General features: G+C 38.9%; 1 protein-coding gene across 1 annotated transcript in view; it reads right to left on the bottom strand.

Annotated features, from left to right (window-relative positions):
- PLPPR1 (phospholipid phosphatase related 1) overlaps positions 1-14280 on the bottom strand; it is a 127408-nt gene extending 113128 nt beyond the window's left edge. Inside the window, exon 1 of the mRNA XM_047099060.1 lies at positions 14218-14280. Within this exon, the coding sequence (XP_046955016.1) occupies positions 14218-14280 (63 nt within the window). The remainder of the gene's footprint in view (positions 1-14217) is intronic.
- Positions 14281-14826: the final 546 nt, after the last annotated feature.

Raw genomic sequence — 14826 nt, 5'->3', positions numbered from 1 at the left:
TAATAAACAATTTAATATATCAACCTACCAGAGAGGAGAAAATTCAGAGCACTCAAATATATTTTCCTAAACAAGACCAACAATTAAAGCATGATTATAATTATTTATAGAAATGCCCCCTAAGGCTTGGTGTTGGTGACAACCATGTTATAAAACAATCAAGTTATGTTATAAAAACAATCAAGTGTTAGAAAGAGCAACTCTCACTATTGTTTCAATTAATTCCCCTCTGAGAAATGATGTAAGACATTGGACTTTTTGTGAATATAATGAGTTTTCAAATTACAGAAGTAGTGACCAGTTTCTACCTTTGTAAAGAGAATTATGTACGTTATACTACACACATCAACTAACTTAGTGCAATTTTAAAAAGAAAAAAATAAATAGCTGCTTTTTAAAAAATTTTTCAATGTTTATTTTTGAGAGAGAAAGGGGCGGGGAGAGAGAGAGAGAGAGGGAGAGAGAGAATGAGATGGGGAGGGGCAGAGAGGGGACAGAGGATCAAAGGCAGGCTTTGCACTGACAGCAGAGAGCCTGATGCGGGGCTCAAACCCCCGCATCTGTGAGATTATGACCCGAGCTGAAGTCAGACACTTAACTGACTGAGCAACCCAGTTGCCCCTAATTTTTTCTGATGAAAAAACTAAGTAGGCTCCATGCAAAAAATATACATTTAATCCCAACACCCAGAGATAAACACTGATTTTTATGCATACCTCTTTTTTCTGGGCATTTAGTTGTATAGGCACATACATATATTTCTAAAAAGGTATTACGTTTTACCTCTGCACTGCAGAATTTGAATGGAGAGATTATCTGGCTTTGAAGCTGCAATGTCTATTGACATGACCCTAACACAACTTGGTAAGTCTGAGAAATTGGTGACGCTGATGGTCCTCCAAAAACATTTTCTATGAATTAATCTGCATGTATAAAACAGAAGAAAAATTAGGGTAGAGGAGACAAGTGTGTCTGCCTTAGGTATTGGTCCTTCCACAAGTCCATGGATTCATGTGTGAGTCCTGTGAACAGAAGGGCTATAGATGTAACCCTAAGACCCAGCAGCACCCCACTAATGCTCAGGTGATGAAGTGAGATGCTGAGTTTGAGAGCAGAGCTTCTGCCCACCCTCTGTGGAGAGAACCTAACAGTGGCTCAGATATTAGCATCCCCACTGTGAACAATGTTAATAATGGCAGGGCGAGGCACCTTTATGTGCCTTCTTTGATTGAGGAAATAGATGTGCACTGGCTGGAGTGGATGTAAATTCTCAGTCCTCTGGGTAGCAACCCAAAACACTGCTGCCTGAGCATGGGTGGTAATTCCAGGCTTAACCAGGGAAGACTGGGGCTGCTAGAATCCGCTGTGAATGGGTGTGAGCACTAGACAGTGAGATTTTGGTTCTTACAGATAATGTCACTGTCGTCTATACTCACAGTCTGGTGAAGCCTGGGTAGACTCAGATTACGTACTCTTTTGAACTCATTCCCTCTCACCCATCTCCTTATCTAATTTGAGTATTTCTTCATGGTATTAAGTATTTTTCTACAATATCTTTTTTGTGGATGCATAGTATTGTACTTTTTTGAATGGACAAGAATTTTTACCCCCCACCCTGTAGTTTAATATTAGGGGCTTTCCTTTTTCATCACTAACAATTTAATGATAAATCATCTTTTACCCAAATCTGTCACATCCATGATTATTTCTGGAGCATAGATTAAGAGTGTGCTTTTGGGGTCCCAAGGGGAATACAAAATCTTAAAGATCTGGTACAGGGTACCAAGTTGCTCTCCCTACAGACTGCCATTTTATACTTCCTCCTCCTCTAAGTGAGGATGACTATAAATTATATTTTTAGGGACACTTGGGTGGCTCAGTCAGTTAAGCGTCTGACTTTGGCTCAGGTCATGATCTCGCAGTTCATGAGTTTGAGCCCCACATCGGGCTCTGTGCTGACAGCTCAGAGCCCGAAGCCTACTTCAGATTCTGTGTCTCCCTCTCTCTCTGTGTCCCTCCCCTGCTCATCCTCTGTCTCTCTCTGTCTTTCAAAAATAAATAAACATTACAAAAATAAAAAATATTTAAATTATATTTTCATATGCTATGAGATAGGATCATCTCGCATTTTGATCTAAGTCAAACCATTGTAAATCAGGGACCGTCTGTAATACACTTTAAGCTCGTAAAGAATGGCAGATTACAGAAAGGGAAATTCACATTTCAACATTTCTACATATTTGAATTCTGGTCTCTGAACTTATCAGAAAGAATTTCCCTAACCTAAGTCAGTTCTCCACTACAGAAAGTTCACTTCTTCAATGATACTATGAAAGCAATCATGGGGCGCCTGGGTGGCGCAGTCGGTTAAGCGTCCGACTTCAGCCAGGTCACGATCTCGCGGTCCGGGAGTTCGAGCCCCGCGTCAGGCTCTGGGCTGATGGCTCGGAGCCTGGAGCCTGTTTCCGATTCTGTGTCTCCCTCTCTCTCTGCCCCTCCCCCGTTCATGCTCTGTCTCTCTCTGTCCCAAAAATAAATAAACGTTGAAAGCAATCATTATGCCTCCTACATATATGTAGTGAAGGAACATAAGTCTAAATTTATGTTGTTGAAAATCCAACTTTAACACCTATTGGCTGTGCAGTCTTGAGCAAAACAGTTAACCTCTCTGTACCTCAGTTTCTTCATTGGAAATTTAAAATGTGAAGACATATTCCTATTGCATAGGGTCAATGTTATCCTACTGATATTTTTAAGTACTCCAGTTCTATAATAGAACACCAAACAAATGTCAAATATGGTGTATTTAATGGTGTAATATCAGTATTTTCAGATTTAAAGAACTGTGAAATCTGTATAACTTACATTCTGAGATATGTGCAGAGAGCTATGTATTTCTTCAGAATGCTGACAAGAGCAAAGTTGCTCTCATTCTGGCTGTACCCCTGACCTATTCAAAATCCTTCCATGGTATTTTATAGTTACCAGCATTACCATTTTTAGATTTAGATTACCAGTGAGATTGCACATCTGTTCTTACACTTATAAGAGATATGTATGTTCCCTCAAAGTCGGGTTGGGCATTGTATTATCTTTGAAAGGGTAGGCGGGTGAAGGAGTAGAACCAGTAAGGAAAACAGGAGGAGGGTGAGGTGGGAATGATTTCCCAGGCCCAACTCCTAGTCCTTCCCTTGGAGCCCAAACATCTGATTTCGCCTGGAACCATATTTCCTCTTCTTTTGATCTTTTGTCCTCGAGGGCCAGACTGAGTCTCTTAGTTTTGACTTATTTTCTCTGGATAGCAGTCTATTTTAACTGGGCCCTTGATCTCAGAACATCCAACTTGAACAGACTCAATGCTGAAGAACAGAGGAACCCTCACTCAGTTGGAAGAGTACCTGAGGACAAGGATAGAGGGTGATGGCAACCATATCTCATTTTTAAAATCAACACTGCTATCTTGATACTGTGAAAAATAATAGATACCTAGGGATGCCTCGGGGGCTCAGTTGACTCTTGATTTCAGTTCAGGTCATGATCTCATTCTCATTGTTTATGGGATTGAGCACCGTGACGGGCTCTGCACTGGCAGCACGGAGCCTGCTTGGGATTCTCTCTCTCCCTCTCTTTCTGCCCTTCCCAGCTTCGGCTCTTTCCCCACCCTCTCAATAAATAAACATAAACAATAATAGCTACCTAAATGTTGGCATTGTCCTTTGGCTCCATACTGCAAACATGAGTCAAAGAGATGATTAAATAGGAAAAGGCATAGGAAAGTACTTTATAATTTGCACGTATCATTGCAATCTAAAAGACCAACAGATTTTTTTTAAACGTTTATTTATTTTTGAGACAGAGAGAGACAGAGCATGAACAGGGGAGGGTCAGAGAGAGAGAGGGAGACACAGAATCGGAAACAGGCTCCAGGCTCTGAGCTGTCAGCACAGAGCCCGACGCGGGGCTCGAACTCACGAACCGCGAGATCATGACCTGAGCCGAAGTCGGACGCCCAACCGACTGAGCCACCCAGGCGCCCCAGGACCAACAGATTTTTCATTGCTTTGTTTTAAACCTTTCCAACAACATCTTAATATATATTCTAAAAACATTATCCCCTTAAGCCCAGCAACGTGATGTATCTGGGGATTAAACTGCTATATTAAACTCTCTAAGGGTCAGGGTTTTGGTGTCTATGTTGAAATGTCTGTGTAGTTAGTTTTACTTTTCATCTTTGTTGGTTTTGTATCTGTTTTCTATTGGGTAGAAGCTGTTACTTTAATTATTTTTGTTAACATCAACCACTTGCTACTTGGCAAGTACTTTTAGGTGCCTTACCCTCATTTATTTCTCAGAAGTGCCCAAGAGGAAGTTTTTTTGTTTTTTGTTTTTTGTTGTTCCATTTCACAGATGAAGCAACTGAAGTGCAAAGTAGTTATCCAAGTTTATAGCAGCAGTGGATGGCAGAGCCAAGGTTCAAACCCCAGGCTTTTCACATCACCTTATTTTCTCTTTGTATCCCACTACACATGAGGATGAGATTTTGATACTTTCTCCTTGGAAAGTTCTGGATGTGACTTAAATACAAAGATCTAAGGTAGCTGCAATCTAAGTCTCAGGAACAAGGTGGTCAGATCTGCTAAACCTTAACATCTGCAAGGAAAGAGCAGACAGCAAGGCCAAGACTCACTCTTCTTTTTACGTTGAAGGCACACAAACTGACAGAGGCCTAGAAATGTCATTGTCCCCAAACGATAATGTGCAATGCCTTGTGGCCCAAGAGAAGAAAGACACTCAGAACCATCAAGTTCTTGCAGAACTTCATGAGATTATTTATCTTCAGGCTGGCATTTATAACAATCACCTGGTAGGTTCCAGCTGAGAAAAATGAGTTGTCAAAAACAGGCAATAAAAATTGCAAGTACAAGTAACCGTCAAGATGATAAAACTGTCACATCTGTACACATCAAGCAACAATTGTGTTCATTATGTCCAAACTCCTGGTACTTAATATTATCTGCCAAGGAAGCTAAGCTCCATTTAGAGTTTTGCTGTTAGCATGAATATATTTGAAAGAGACTTGACTGAGTTGTTCATGATTTTACAGAGAATGCAATGACATCGTCTTGAAAGAATCCACTGGTATCTGGAAAGATTTGTCAAAAGGGGTATCTCCGTCCCAAAATATCTCTCTATTTTGAGAAAATACACTGGCAATGATTTGGGGCGGGTAGGGGGGATCTTAGCGCATGTTCTCATTTTTAGGGGAAAAATTCTACTTTAATTTGGGTGTGTTTTCCCTCAGGGAAACCCTCCTTTTGTTGATCCTCAAGTGTGAGAGGTGTTTCTGAAATGACAGAGAAGAGGAAAGAGAAAGAAAGTGGAAAGACAGGAGAGGGGATCAGGAGTACAGAGGGGAGAGTAGTACATGGGAAAGGAGGAGGTAGGGAACGAGGAAGCTGAGAAGGAGAAAAAAGGACTGAGGATGGAAAACACAGAAAGAGGATATTTGATTATTTTGATCACTCTTTTTACTTTATAGCTAGTTTATTGTAAGAACCTTTATCCTCACCAAAAACTAATATAATTGATTTCAAGTAGCAAAACCGAGGATAAGAAAGTAGATGTCCTCACGTTCACTTAAAAGTTGTTAATTTTCTACTCCTCCTGCTGCCTCTTTCTTCAGCTTTTGTCTAGTTCAGCATTTGCTATTTTTCATTGCTTGAGTAGAACCAGATCCAGGAAGGGCTGAAAGCTGTTGGTTAGAAATGTCGTGTGGCACAAAAACAGACACTCAGATCAATGGAACAGAATAGAGAACCCAGAAATGGACCCACACACATATGGCCAACTAATCTTTGACAAAGCAGGAAAGAATATCCAGTGGAATAAAGACAGTCTCTTCAGCAAGTGGTGCTGGGAAAACTGGACAGCAACATGCAGAAGAATGAACCTGGACCACTTTCTTGCACCATACACAAAAGTAAACTCAAAATAGATGACAGACCTCAATGTAAGACAGGAAGCCATCAAAATCCTTGAGGAGACAGTAGGCAAAAACCTCTTTGATCCTGGCCACAGCAACTTCTTACTCAACATGTCTCCAGAGGGAAGGGAAACAAAAGCAAAAATGAACTATTGGGACCTTATCAAAATAAAAAACTTCTGCACAGCAAAGGAAACAATCAGCAAAACTAAAAGGCAACGGATGGAGTGGGAGAAGACATTTGCAAATGACATATCAGATAAAGGGTTAGTATCCAAAATCTATAAAGAACTTATCAAACTCAACACCCTAAAAACAAATAATCCAGTGAAGAAATGGGCAAAAGGCACGAATAGACACTTCTCCCAAGAAGACATTCCGATGGCCAACTTACACATGAAAAAATGCTCCACATCACTCATCATCAGGGACGTACAAATCAAAACCACAATGAGATACCACCTCCCACCTGTCAGAATGGCTAACATTAACAACTCAGGCAACAACAGATGTTGGCGAGGATGTGGAGAAAGAGGATCTCTTTTGCATTGCTGGTGGGAATGCAAACTGGTGAAGCCACTCTGGAAAACAGTATGGAGGTCCCTTAAAAAACTAGAAATAGAACTACCCTAAGACCCCACAATTGCACTACTAGGTGTTTATCCAAGGGATACAGGTGTGCTGTTTTGAAGGGGCACATGCACCCCAACGTTTATAGCAGCACTACTGACAATAGTCAAAGTATGGAAAGAGCCCAAATGTCCATCAATGAATGGATGAATAAAGAAGATGTGGTATATCTATACAATGGAGTATTACTCAGCAATCAAAAAGAATGAAATCTTGCCATTTGTAACTACATGAATAGAACTAGAGGGTATTATGCTGAGCGAAATTAGCCAGTCACAGAAAGACAAATATCATATGACTTCACTCATATGAAGACTTTAAGATACAAAACAGATGAACATAAGGGAAGGGAAGCAAAAATAATATAAAAACAGGGAGGGGAACAAAGCATAAGAGACTCTTAAATATGGAGAACAAACAGAGGTTTACTGAAGGGGTTGTGGGAAGGGGTATGGGCTAAATGGGTAAGGGGCATTAAGGAATCTACTCCTGAAATCATTGTTGCAGTATATGCTAATTTGTATGTAAATTAAAAAAAAAAAAAAGAAAGAAATGTTGTCATGGACCATCTTGGAATTTTAGTGATTCTGGATTTCACTCTTATTAGCAAAAGAAAAGTTTATATTCTAGTCCTTAAAAATCACTATTTGTTTGGGGTACCTGGGTGGGGCAGTTGGTTGAGTATCCAATTTTGGCTTAGGTCATGATCTCACAGCTTGTGAGTTCAAGCCCTGCGTCGTGTACTGTGCTGAAGCTCAGAGCCTGGAGCCTGCTTCAGATTCTGTGTCTCCCTCCCTCTCTGCCCCTTCCCCAATCACACTCTGTCTCTGTCTCTGTCTCTCTCAAAATAAACATTAAAAAAATCACTATTCACTTGTCAAAGGCTTTTCATTTAAGAGGCTCCAGCCAGCATGGCAAGTACACTTTCAGGATTAGCTGACATGGGGAAATGTCCAAAGGAGACGTTTTTCTGAATACCTAACATTCAAGGGCATGATTTCTGGAAGCACCTGGGTTGCCCATTACAGGTCATACTTCTCAATCCATTCTGTGTTGATCCCCTCCCTTTCAGCCCACTACCTTCTGTGTCTACTCTCTTTATCTACAAACTTTGTTCTCTCTCCAGTGACATCTTCTCATTTTGGTAGCATCCAAGGATTACTCGGAACTGTGCTTTCCTGACTTGTTATCACCATGAGACCTTTTGTGCTATGTACTCCTTTGCCAGACAGCTTCTCCACCACTGGTTCGGCCTTCTGGGTGGGTCCCAGGCAGGCTTCCACTTTGTCCTCACTTTTGAATTTTTAGGTGCTGGCTTGTATCTACTCACCTCACCAACTGCCACAAGTAAAACATCCCTCAGTCAAAATTTTATGCTTGCAGAATTAAAATATCACTAAGAAAATGCACATCAGTGCTCCACTGTGGGCACTGTTTGGCTCTCATTTCCACCCTCCATCCTTCACACACATTTCAAGCATGGCCCAATAATCCTGGCTCTATGAAAAACTTGATGAGATTCAAGTTACAGAAGCCTGGTTAGCAACTGAAGTATGCAAAAAGGGCAAAACACATAATGACTTTGGGGGGAAAATAGGTACTGAATAGATAAGTGTTTAATAAATGAATGCATTCACGGAACAAAGATGGCCTGAAAACATCCCACTGCAAACATCTACAAACAATGGCTTGTCTTTTTTATCATTCATAGATGAGCTGAATCAAAAAGGGTACTGAAAAGAAGAGTGGTAACCCAATAAACTGACGATACAGTGGATCCAGATGGGAGTAGAGAAAGGGGTACAGGTCAAACTCCATAACAAGATTTGGGGTTTAATGTCCATGAGGACCAGGTGTGAGGACCTGAGTGTGAATGGAGACTGCTGTGTAAAAGCCAGCATTCCTGAACCTTGCTTTTTCACTCAGAGAAAGAATGTTCTACATAAATCCACCTACTGTCATAGGAAGACTACAAGGAAGATGAACTTTGATCTAAGTATACTTTGGGATTGTCACATGTGGGTTCTGAATATAGAAGCCTAAGCCCAAAAGAAACATGCAAAATCCCCCCAAAGACTTAAAATCTAAGGCCTGCATGAATCCTACAGAAGAAGCAAGCCCTGCTAAAAAATGAGCTAAAAAGTACAAAAATAAATAAGGAAACAATCCACCATGAGCTAGAGATGTCAGATACAACATACAGGAGGATTAGCATACCAATAATTTCAGAAAACAGAATAATCTGAAAGAATATAAAAGAAAAACTGTAAGCATGGGGACACTATACAAACAAAAAGATTTCTGCACATAGAACTTCCAGAAATTAAAAAACAAGATGGGTTAAGAGACATGGAATACAGAAAGACGGAGAAGAAGATCCAACATATCAAATGGAGAAAGAAAATAGAATGGAGGAGAGAGAATATTTGAGGATGTGGTGCCTGAGACTTTTACAGAATTGGTACAAATGTGACTTTTCACACTCAAGATATAAAATAAATTCTAGCCAGTATAAAACTCACACCTAAAAATTATTATATGAAATTACAGACCACCAAAGCAAAGAGAAAAATGGCAAAGCCACTGGAGAGAAATGTGGATTACCTATAAAGTATGACTTCAACTCAGCTCAGGATCTCATGGTTCATGGGTTTGAGCCCTGCGTGGGGCTCTGTGCTGACAGCTCAGAGCCTGGAGCCTGCTTCGGATTCTGTGTGGGTGTGTCTCTCTCTGCTCCTCCCCAACTCATGCTCTATCTCTCAAAAATAAACATAAAAAATTTTTTTTTTAAAAAAAGAACAGTAATAAGAGGAGAGTGTTCACAGCAAAAATAAAGGTAGGCTGCATGGTGCAGGAGAGGGAAATGGTTTAATACTCTGGAAGTTCAGAAGGTAGAATAAACTATTCAATCCAGAATTCAGTACTAAGCTAGACTGCCCTTCTAGATTAATTGTATTATAAAGAGAAAGTCAGATAAATATTGCAACTGTTTACAATTCATCAGGTCCATGCTGAAAGAACTACTAAAGGCTCAGTTTCATGAGGAAATTAAACCCTGACAGGAGAGGAATAAAGGGAGGAAGGGTGAGCAAAGAAAATGAATATGCAGGTAAATTCAGAGAAGCCAGGACTGAAAAATTAGTGAAAAAATTTAAAGAAGATATAAAATCAAGAATGACACCCAAGATTTCAAAGTGACTTAAGAACATCACTGTTTACAAGAAGCGAAGAGCTACTGGTTAAGCTTATTGTTTATTAACTTTAAATATTTAAAATTGAAGAGTAATGGGGCGACTGGATGGCTCAGTCGGTTAAGTGTCCGACTTAGGCTCAGGTCATGATCTCACAGTTCGTGGTTCAAGCCCCATGACGGGCTCTGTGCTGACAGCTCAGAGCCTGGAGCCTGCTTCAGATTCTGTGTCTCCCTCTCTCGCTGCCCCTCCCTGCTCATGCTCTGTCTCTCTCTGTCTCAAAAACAAATAAAAACATTAAAAAAAATTTTTAATTGAAGAGTAAGGTTTAAAAGAAGAGAAATAGAATCTATAATTTAAAACCGAAAGGGAGATTAAAACAAAAGTAATCTAATCTAGAAGGCAGAAAACGGAAAAAAAGGAAAAAGAAAAAGGAACAAAAGTCCATATTTACAACTTCATGCCAGAACGCCTGAAATATTCTCTTTAAAGTCAGCAATGAGGCATGGATGGCTTCTACTGCTGCCTCTATCTAACACTGCGCCGGAGGTCTTAAGCAAAGCAAAAAGATAAGAAAAAGTTGTAAAAACTAGAAAAGAAACAAATCTGCTACTACTTGCAGACGATATAACTGTCTGAAAAAAAATCTAAGAAATATACAGACGCAGTCTAGAGTTTAGAAAGTTTCCTCAAGGAAACGGATAAAAATTTCAATATTGGTCTTACACTGAAGCAAACCACAGGGAAATGTAATCATGTCCTGGCAATTCCACGGCTAGGAGTGAATCCAAGGGAAGCTCTTGGACACATGGACATGGAGACAGAAATAAGAACGTTTTCTGCCAAAGAAAGCTGTAAGAGTAAAATAAGAGTCAGGAAAACAAAAAAGAATCAACCAAACTGTCCCTCAGTGGGCGTATTCATGCAATGAGATAAAATGCCACAATTTAAAAGGAATGGATTGCCAATCTGGATAAATGTCAGAAACATAATGTTGAATGAAAAGGCAAGTTGCAAAAGGAAAGTTCAATATGGTATCATTTATGTAAAATCTCCCTAAGATATTGTTTACGAATATGTAGATATATAGGAAAAATATGAAAATATGAATGAGAATCATACAGGGGAATAAAGCCTCCAACTTCACGGATAGTTACTTCCAGGTCCAGGACAGTAGGACTTCAGCCATATTTGTAATATTTTATTTTCCTTGAAAAAATATTTTTTTTCCTTGAGAAAACATTTGAAGCACATATGGAAAGATTTGGTTTTGGTGTATCTGTTATATTTCCTCTGTTTGAATTCTTTCATAATTAAGAAGTAATAGTGAAAAGATATTCATTGATCAAATTGACATTTTAACTGTTATTTTTAAATTTTTTTTTCAACGTTTTTTTTAATTTATTTTTGGGACAGAGAGAGACAGAGCATGAACGGGGGAGGGGCAGAGACAGAGGAAGACACAGAATCGGAAACAGGCTCCAGGCTCTGAGCCATCAGCCCAGAGCCTGACGCGGGGCTCGAACTCACGGACCGCGAGATCGTGACCTGGCTGAAGTCGGACGCTTAACCGACTGCGCCACCCAGGCGCCCTTTTAACTAAGTTATTTTTGACCAAGCTTTCTGATATCCCTGGCATAATGTACGTAAACGGTAAGTGTTTTTTCATTTTATACCCCATTCCACCCCCAACTGGGTCTTATTCAAAGTTTTCTTGCTCAATCCCAGAAGAGCATTATTAAGAGAAAATATTTAAAAAAATTTTTTCTTCATTAACGAAAGATTTTTTTAACTTTTGACCCCATTCATCTATTTCTCCCCCTCTCCCCTCCAACAGCCACTAATCTGTTTTCTGTATCTATGAACTTGGTGTTTTTTTAATTTAATTCCACACGTAGGAGAGATCATACAGTATTTGTCTTCTCTGACTGACTTATTTCACTTAGCATAATGCCTTTAAGGTTCATCCATATTGTTGTATTTTGCAAGATTTCATTCCTTTTTATAGTCAAATAATATTCCATTATGTGTCCATTCCACAATTTCTTTACCTATTCATCCATGGACGGACATTTAGGTTGTTACCATATCATGGCTATTGTAAATAATGCTGCAAAGAACATTGGGGTCCATACAATTATAGGTATTTGACAGCTAAAATACAGGAGAATCATGACAGCCACTTTGAGATATACCTCTTCCCCTCTCAATTTCTACTTTATTTCACTTCACTTCCTCTTTTTCTTTCTCCTGCTTATTTCTGAGAGAAGTCACTGATGTACCGTATTTTTTTAAGTTTTTACTTAAATTCCAGTTAGTTAACATAGTGTACTATTAGCAAGTGCACTTGTGATGAGCAGCAGGTGTTGTGTGTATGTGTTGAATCACTAAATTGTACACCTGATGTACTTTAAACTTCCGTGCAAAATAAGGACAATACAACAAGAAAAAGAATAAACTGTCTTTCCTTTCTCAGATTTTTAGACTTATATTTATGTTTGTTAAGGTTAAGGCAGAGAAAGACTGATTTATATCTCTTGTTGCTTGCTCCACCCGTCAGCTCATTGTTCATACATCAGAGGACCAAAAATCTTCAGAGATATACCTTCCGGCAATAAATTAAACCTCTTACTTTGAGGTTTAGATCCTATTTGATTTTTAAGAAAACTTAAAGTAAAATTGCTACCAGGAAGATAAAGATAGTATCAGATGACTCATTGTCCGATTTCCCCCAGCTTACTTTACAAATTTATTTCTCTTACAACAAAGAATTTTAACATTGAAAGAACGACAAAGTGCTATAGTCTTCTACATTTTCCCCATGAGCAGCATGAGAAAGGACTCTTTTTCCTTCGTTAAAATTTCAATATGAACAATGGTAACTAGAACCCACAATATACATAAGGTATAGTTATTGTCCGAATGGAGTTATTCTAGGCCTTCTACAGTAAGTTAAAGGAAGAGTATTAAGAAGATGTGTTTATGTTGAGAGAAAAGTTCTTTGTTTACCCTTTCAGACATTCAGCATAGCGTGAGTCTGTAGGTCTCCTGACTTATATGAACACCTCTGTCCCAAGTTAATGTTCTATTTCCCCCTAATTCTGCAATACAAACAGATTCACAAACATCACCAGAAAAGAAATCAAATATTATTTGTTCATCTAAACTACCAAGGGATGTCTGCAAGTGAAACTCAAGGATCAGCCAAACCCATGTTTATTGGCCCCAAATCAGAATGTTCAAAATTATTCAACAGACTATATAGACAGCCAAAGTTATTTCAAGAGGTAGAAGGTAAAAATACTTCTTGCATTGATGCACAGAAGATGTTTAAGCAACGTATGTATTGAAAGTACAGTTTTGAATATAAGTAGTGGTTTAACTCAAGTGTTGTCTGTCTTCACATGGATAGTTAAATGGATCAACATGCATGTTCCTCCCACACTCAGCCAAAAAGATCCCATAATATAAGAATATGCTACAGCTGGGCCTTGGGATGTAAAGACTATCCTGGCAGTTACCCAGAAAGGAATCTCAGGACACTTACTCTTCAGCAATTTACATGGTCATATTTTAAAGCCAATCTTTAGGATAAAAAACAACCCATTAGATGCTCTACCTATGTCTTTGAGAAGGCAGAAATAATATCTTTGGCAAATCGACATCTTATTTTGAGGTAACCTGGGGTAGCTAGCTTTTTCTTTTTTGCATCGTATGATTACAAATTTCTTAAAATTTCCAGGTCTCTGCCTCCTCCATAAAAACATTATAAAGAGTGAGGTACAGTGGGGGAGTGTAAGGAGTTTAACCAAGAAGATGCTGGAGAAGCGTTTGTTGGTACAGGCTTAGAGCAACTCAACAAAATCATTCACGACCAAAATAAATTGCACATTACACAAGCTCTCAATACTCTACTTTAAAAAAAAATGCCCAGTGGAAACAGTCAATTCTAAGATTTTTTTTTCTTTATTTGGGCTGTAAGGCAAAATCTGTCAACTAACATCATCTGTACACAATCTGGTTTATTAACTCCTGAAATATGATATTTATTTTTTAATTGAAATTTTAGTTAACATATAGTGCAATATTGGTTTCAAGAGCAGAATCAGTGATGCTTCACTTATATACAACATTTATTTTTTAAAAACTACCTACTTAAAATGCTGCATTCATAATTCATACACTCAAGTCACTACTGGAAATAAAAGGAATAAATTATTTTGTATCCCATAGATGAACCTTCTTGTTGTATGGCTTCAAATTCAAGGAACGCTTTGAATAATTTATTCCTTACCAATATTTGTGCTACCAAAATTTGTCAATGAGAAGATTAATTTTGTAAAATAATCGAAGTTCTCAGCATAAAAACTACTATTATTCCGATTTGTCCATAAAGGCAAAAAATACACGTACCTCAACAAATATAAAACACGGGATGATGGAATAACTTCGTTGAGTGTTGTTTCCTACAGCCATTTCTTACACCATGTAGCAAGGCTGCACCGTCTAAAACTGGCCAGGCTGAAATAGAAACAGGTAGCATGGTATAAGAACCATAAGTTTAGCAGTCCCTTAGGGATTTACATGAAAATATCAGCTACCCTCTAGATAAACAAGCTGTGTACAAACAATGCAAACAGTGATCTATAACATAATCAAGTCAGACTAATCATCATTTCAGAGAAAAGACATGTATATACTAGCCATGAGCAATCTAGAGTTTAAATGACAGGTAGTGAACCCCCCACCCCTGCAAAAAAAGCTACAGTGAATCGAATTCTAATTGCCTAGACCTGCACCTTGCTTTACCTGAGTAGACTGCCCTCATGCCATGAAAGGCAGTTTCTGCTGCAATACATTTGTTGTTTTCCATACTGCTCAGATCTCCTCTCTCTAGGCCTGATTCTCCCAGTTTGCAAGGTTTGTTTCTACCCTTGCCTATACCTTTGGAGCTGACATTTAGTACTGAGGCACTAACCCCTGACTTCTTACCCTGACCACTCTTTGCCCTTGCTCCTTTGA

The sequence above is a fragment of the Lynx rufus genome, unplaced genomic scaffold, assembly GCF_022079265.1.
Source record: "Lynx rufus isolate CCGP_SWC_20201006 ecotype Redwood Valley unplaced genomic scaffold, mLynRuf1.p SCAF_10, whole genome shotgun sequence".
Classification (NCBI taxonomy): domain Eukaryota; kingdom Metazoa; phylum Chordata; class Mammalia; order Carnivora; family Felidae; genus Lynx; species Lynx rufus.
Note: the sequence above shows the minus strand (reverse complement) of the source record. Positions and strands in the feature narration are given on the sequence as shown.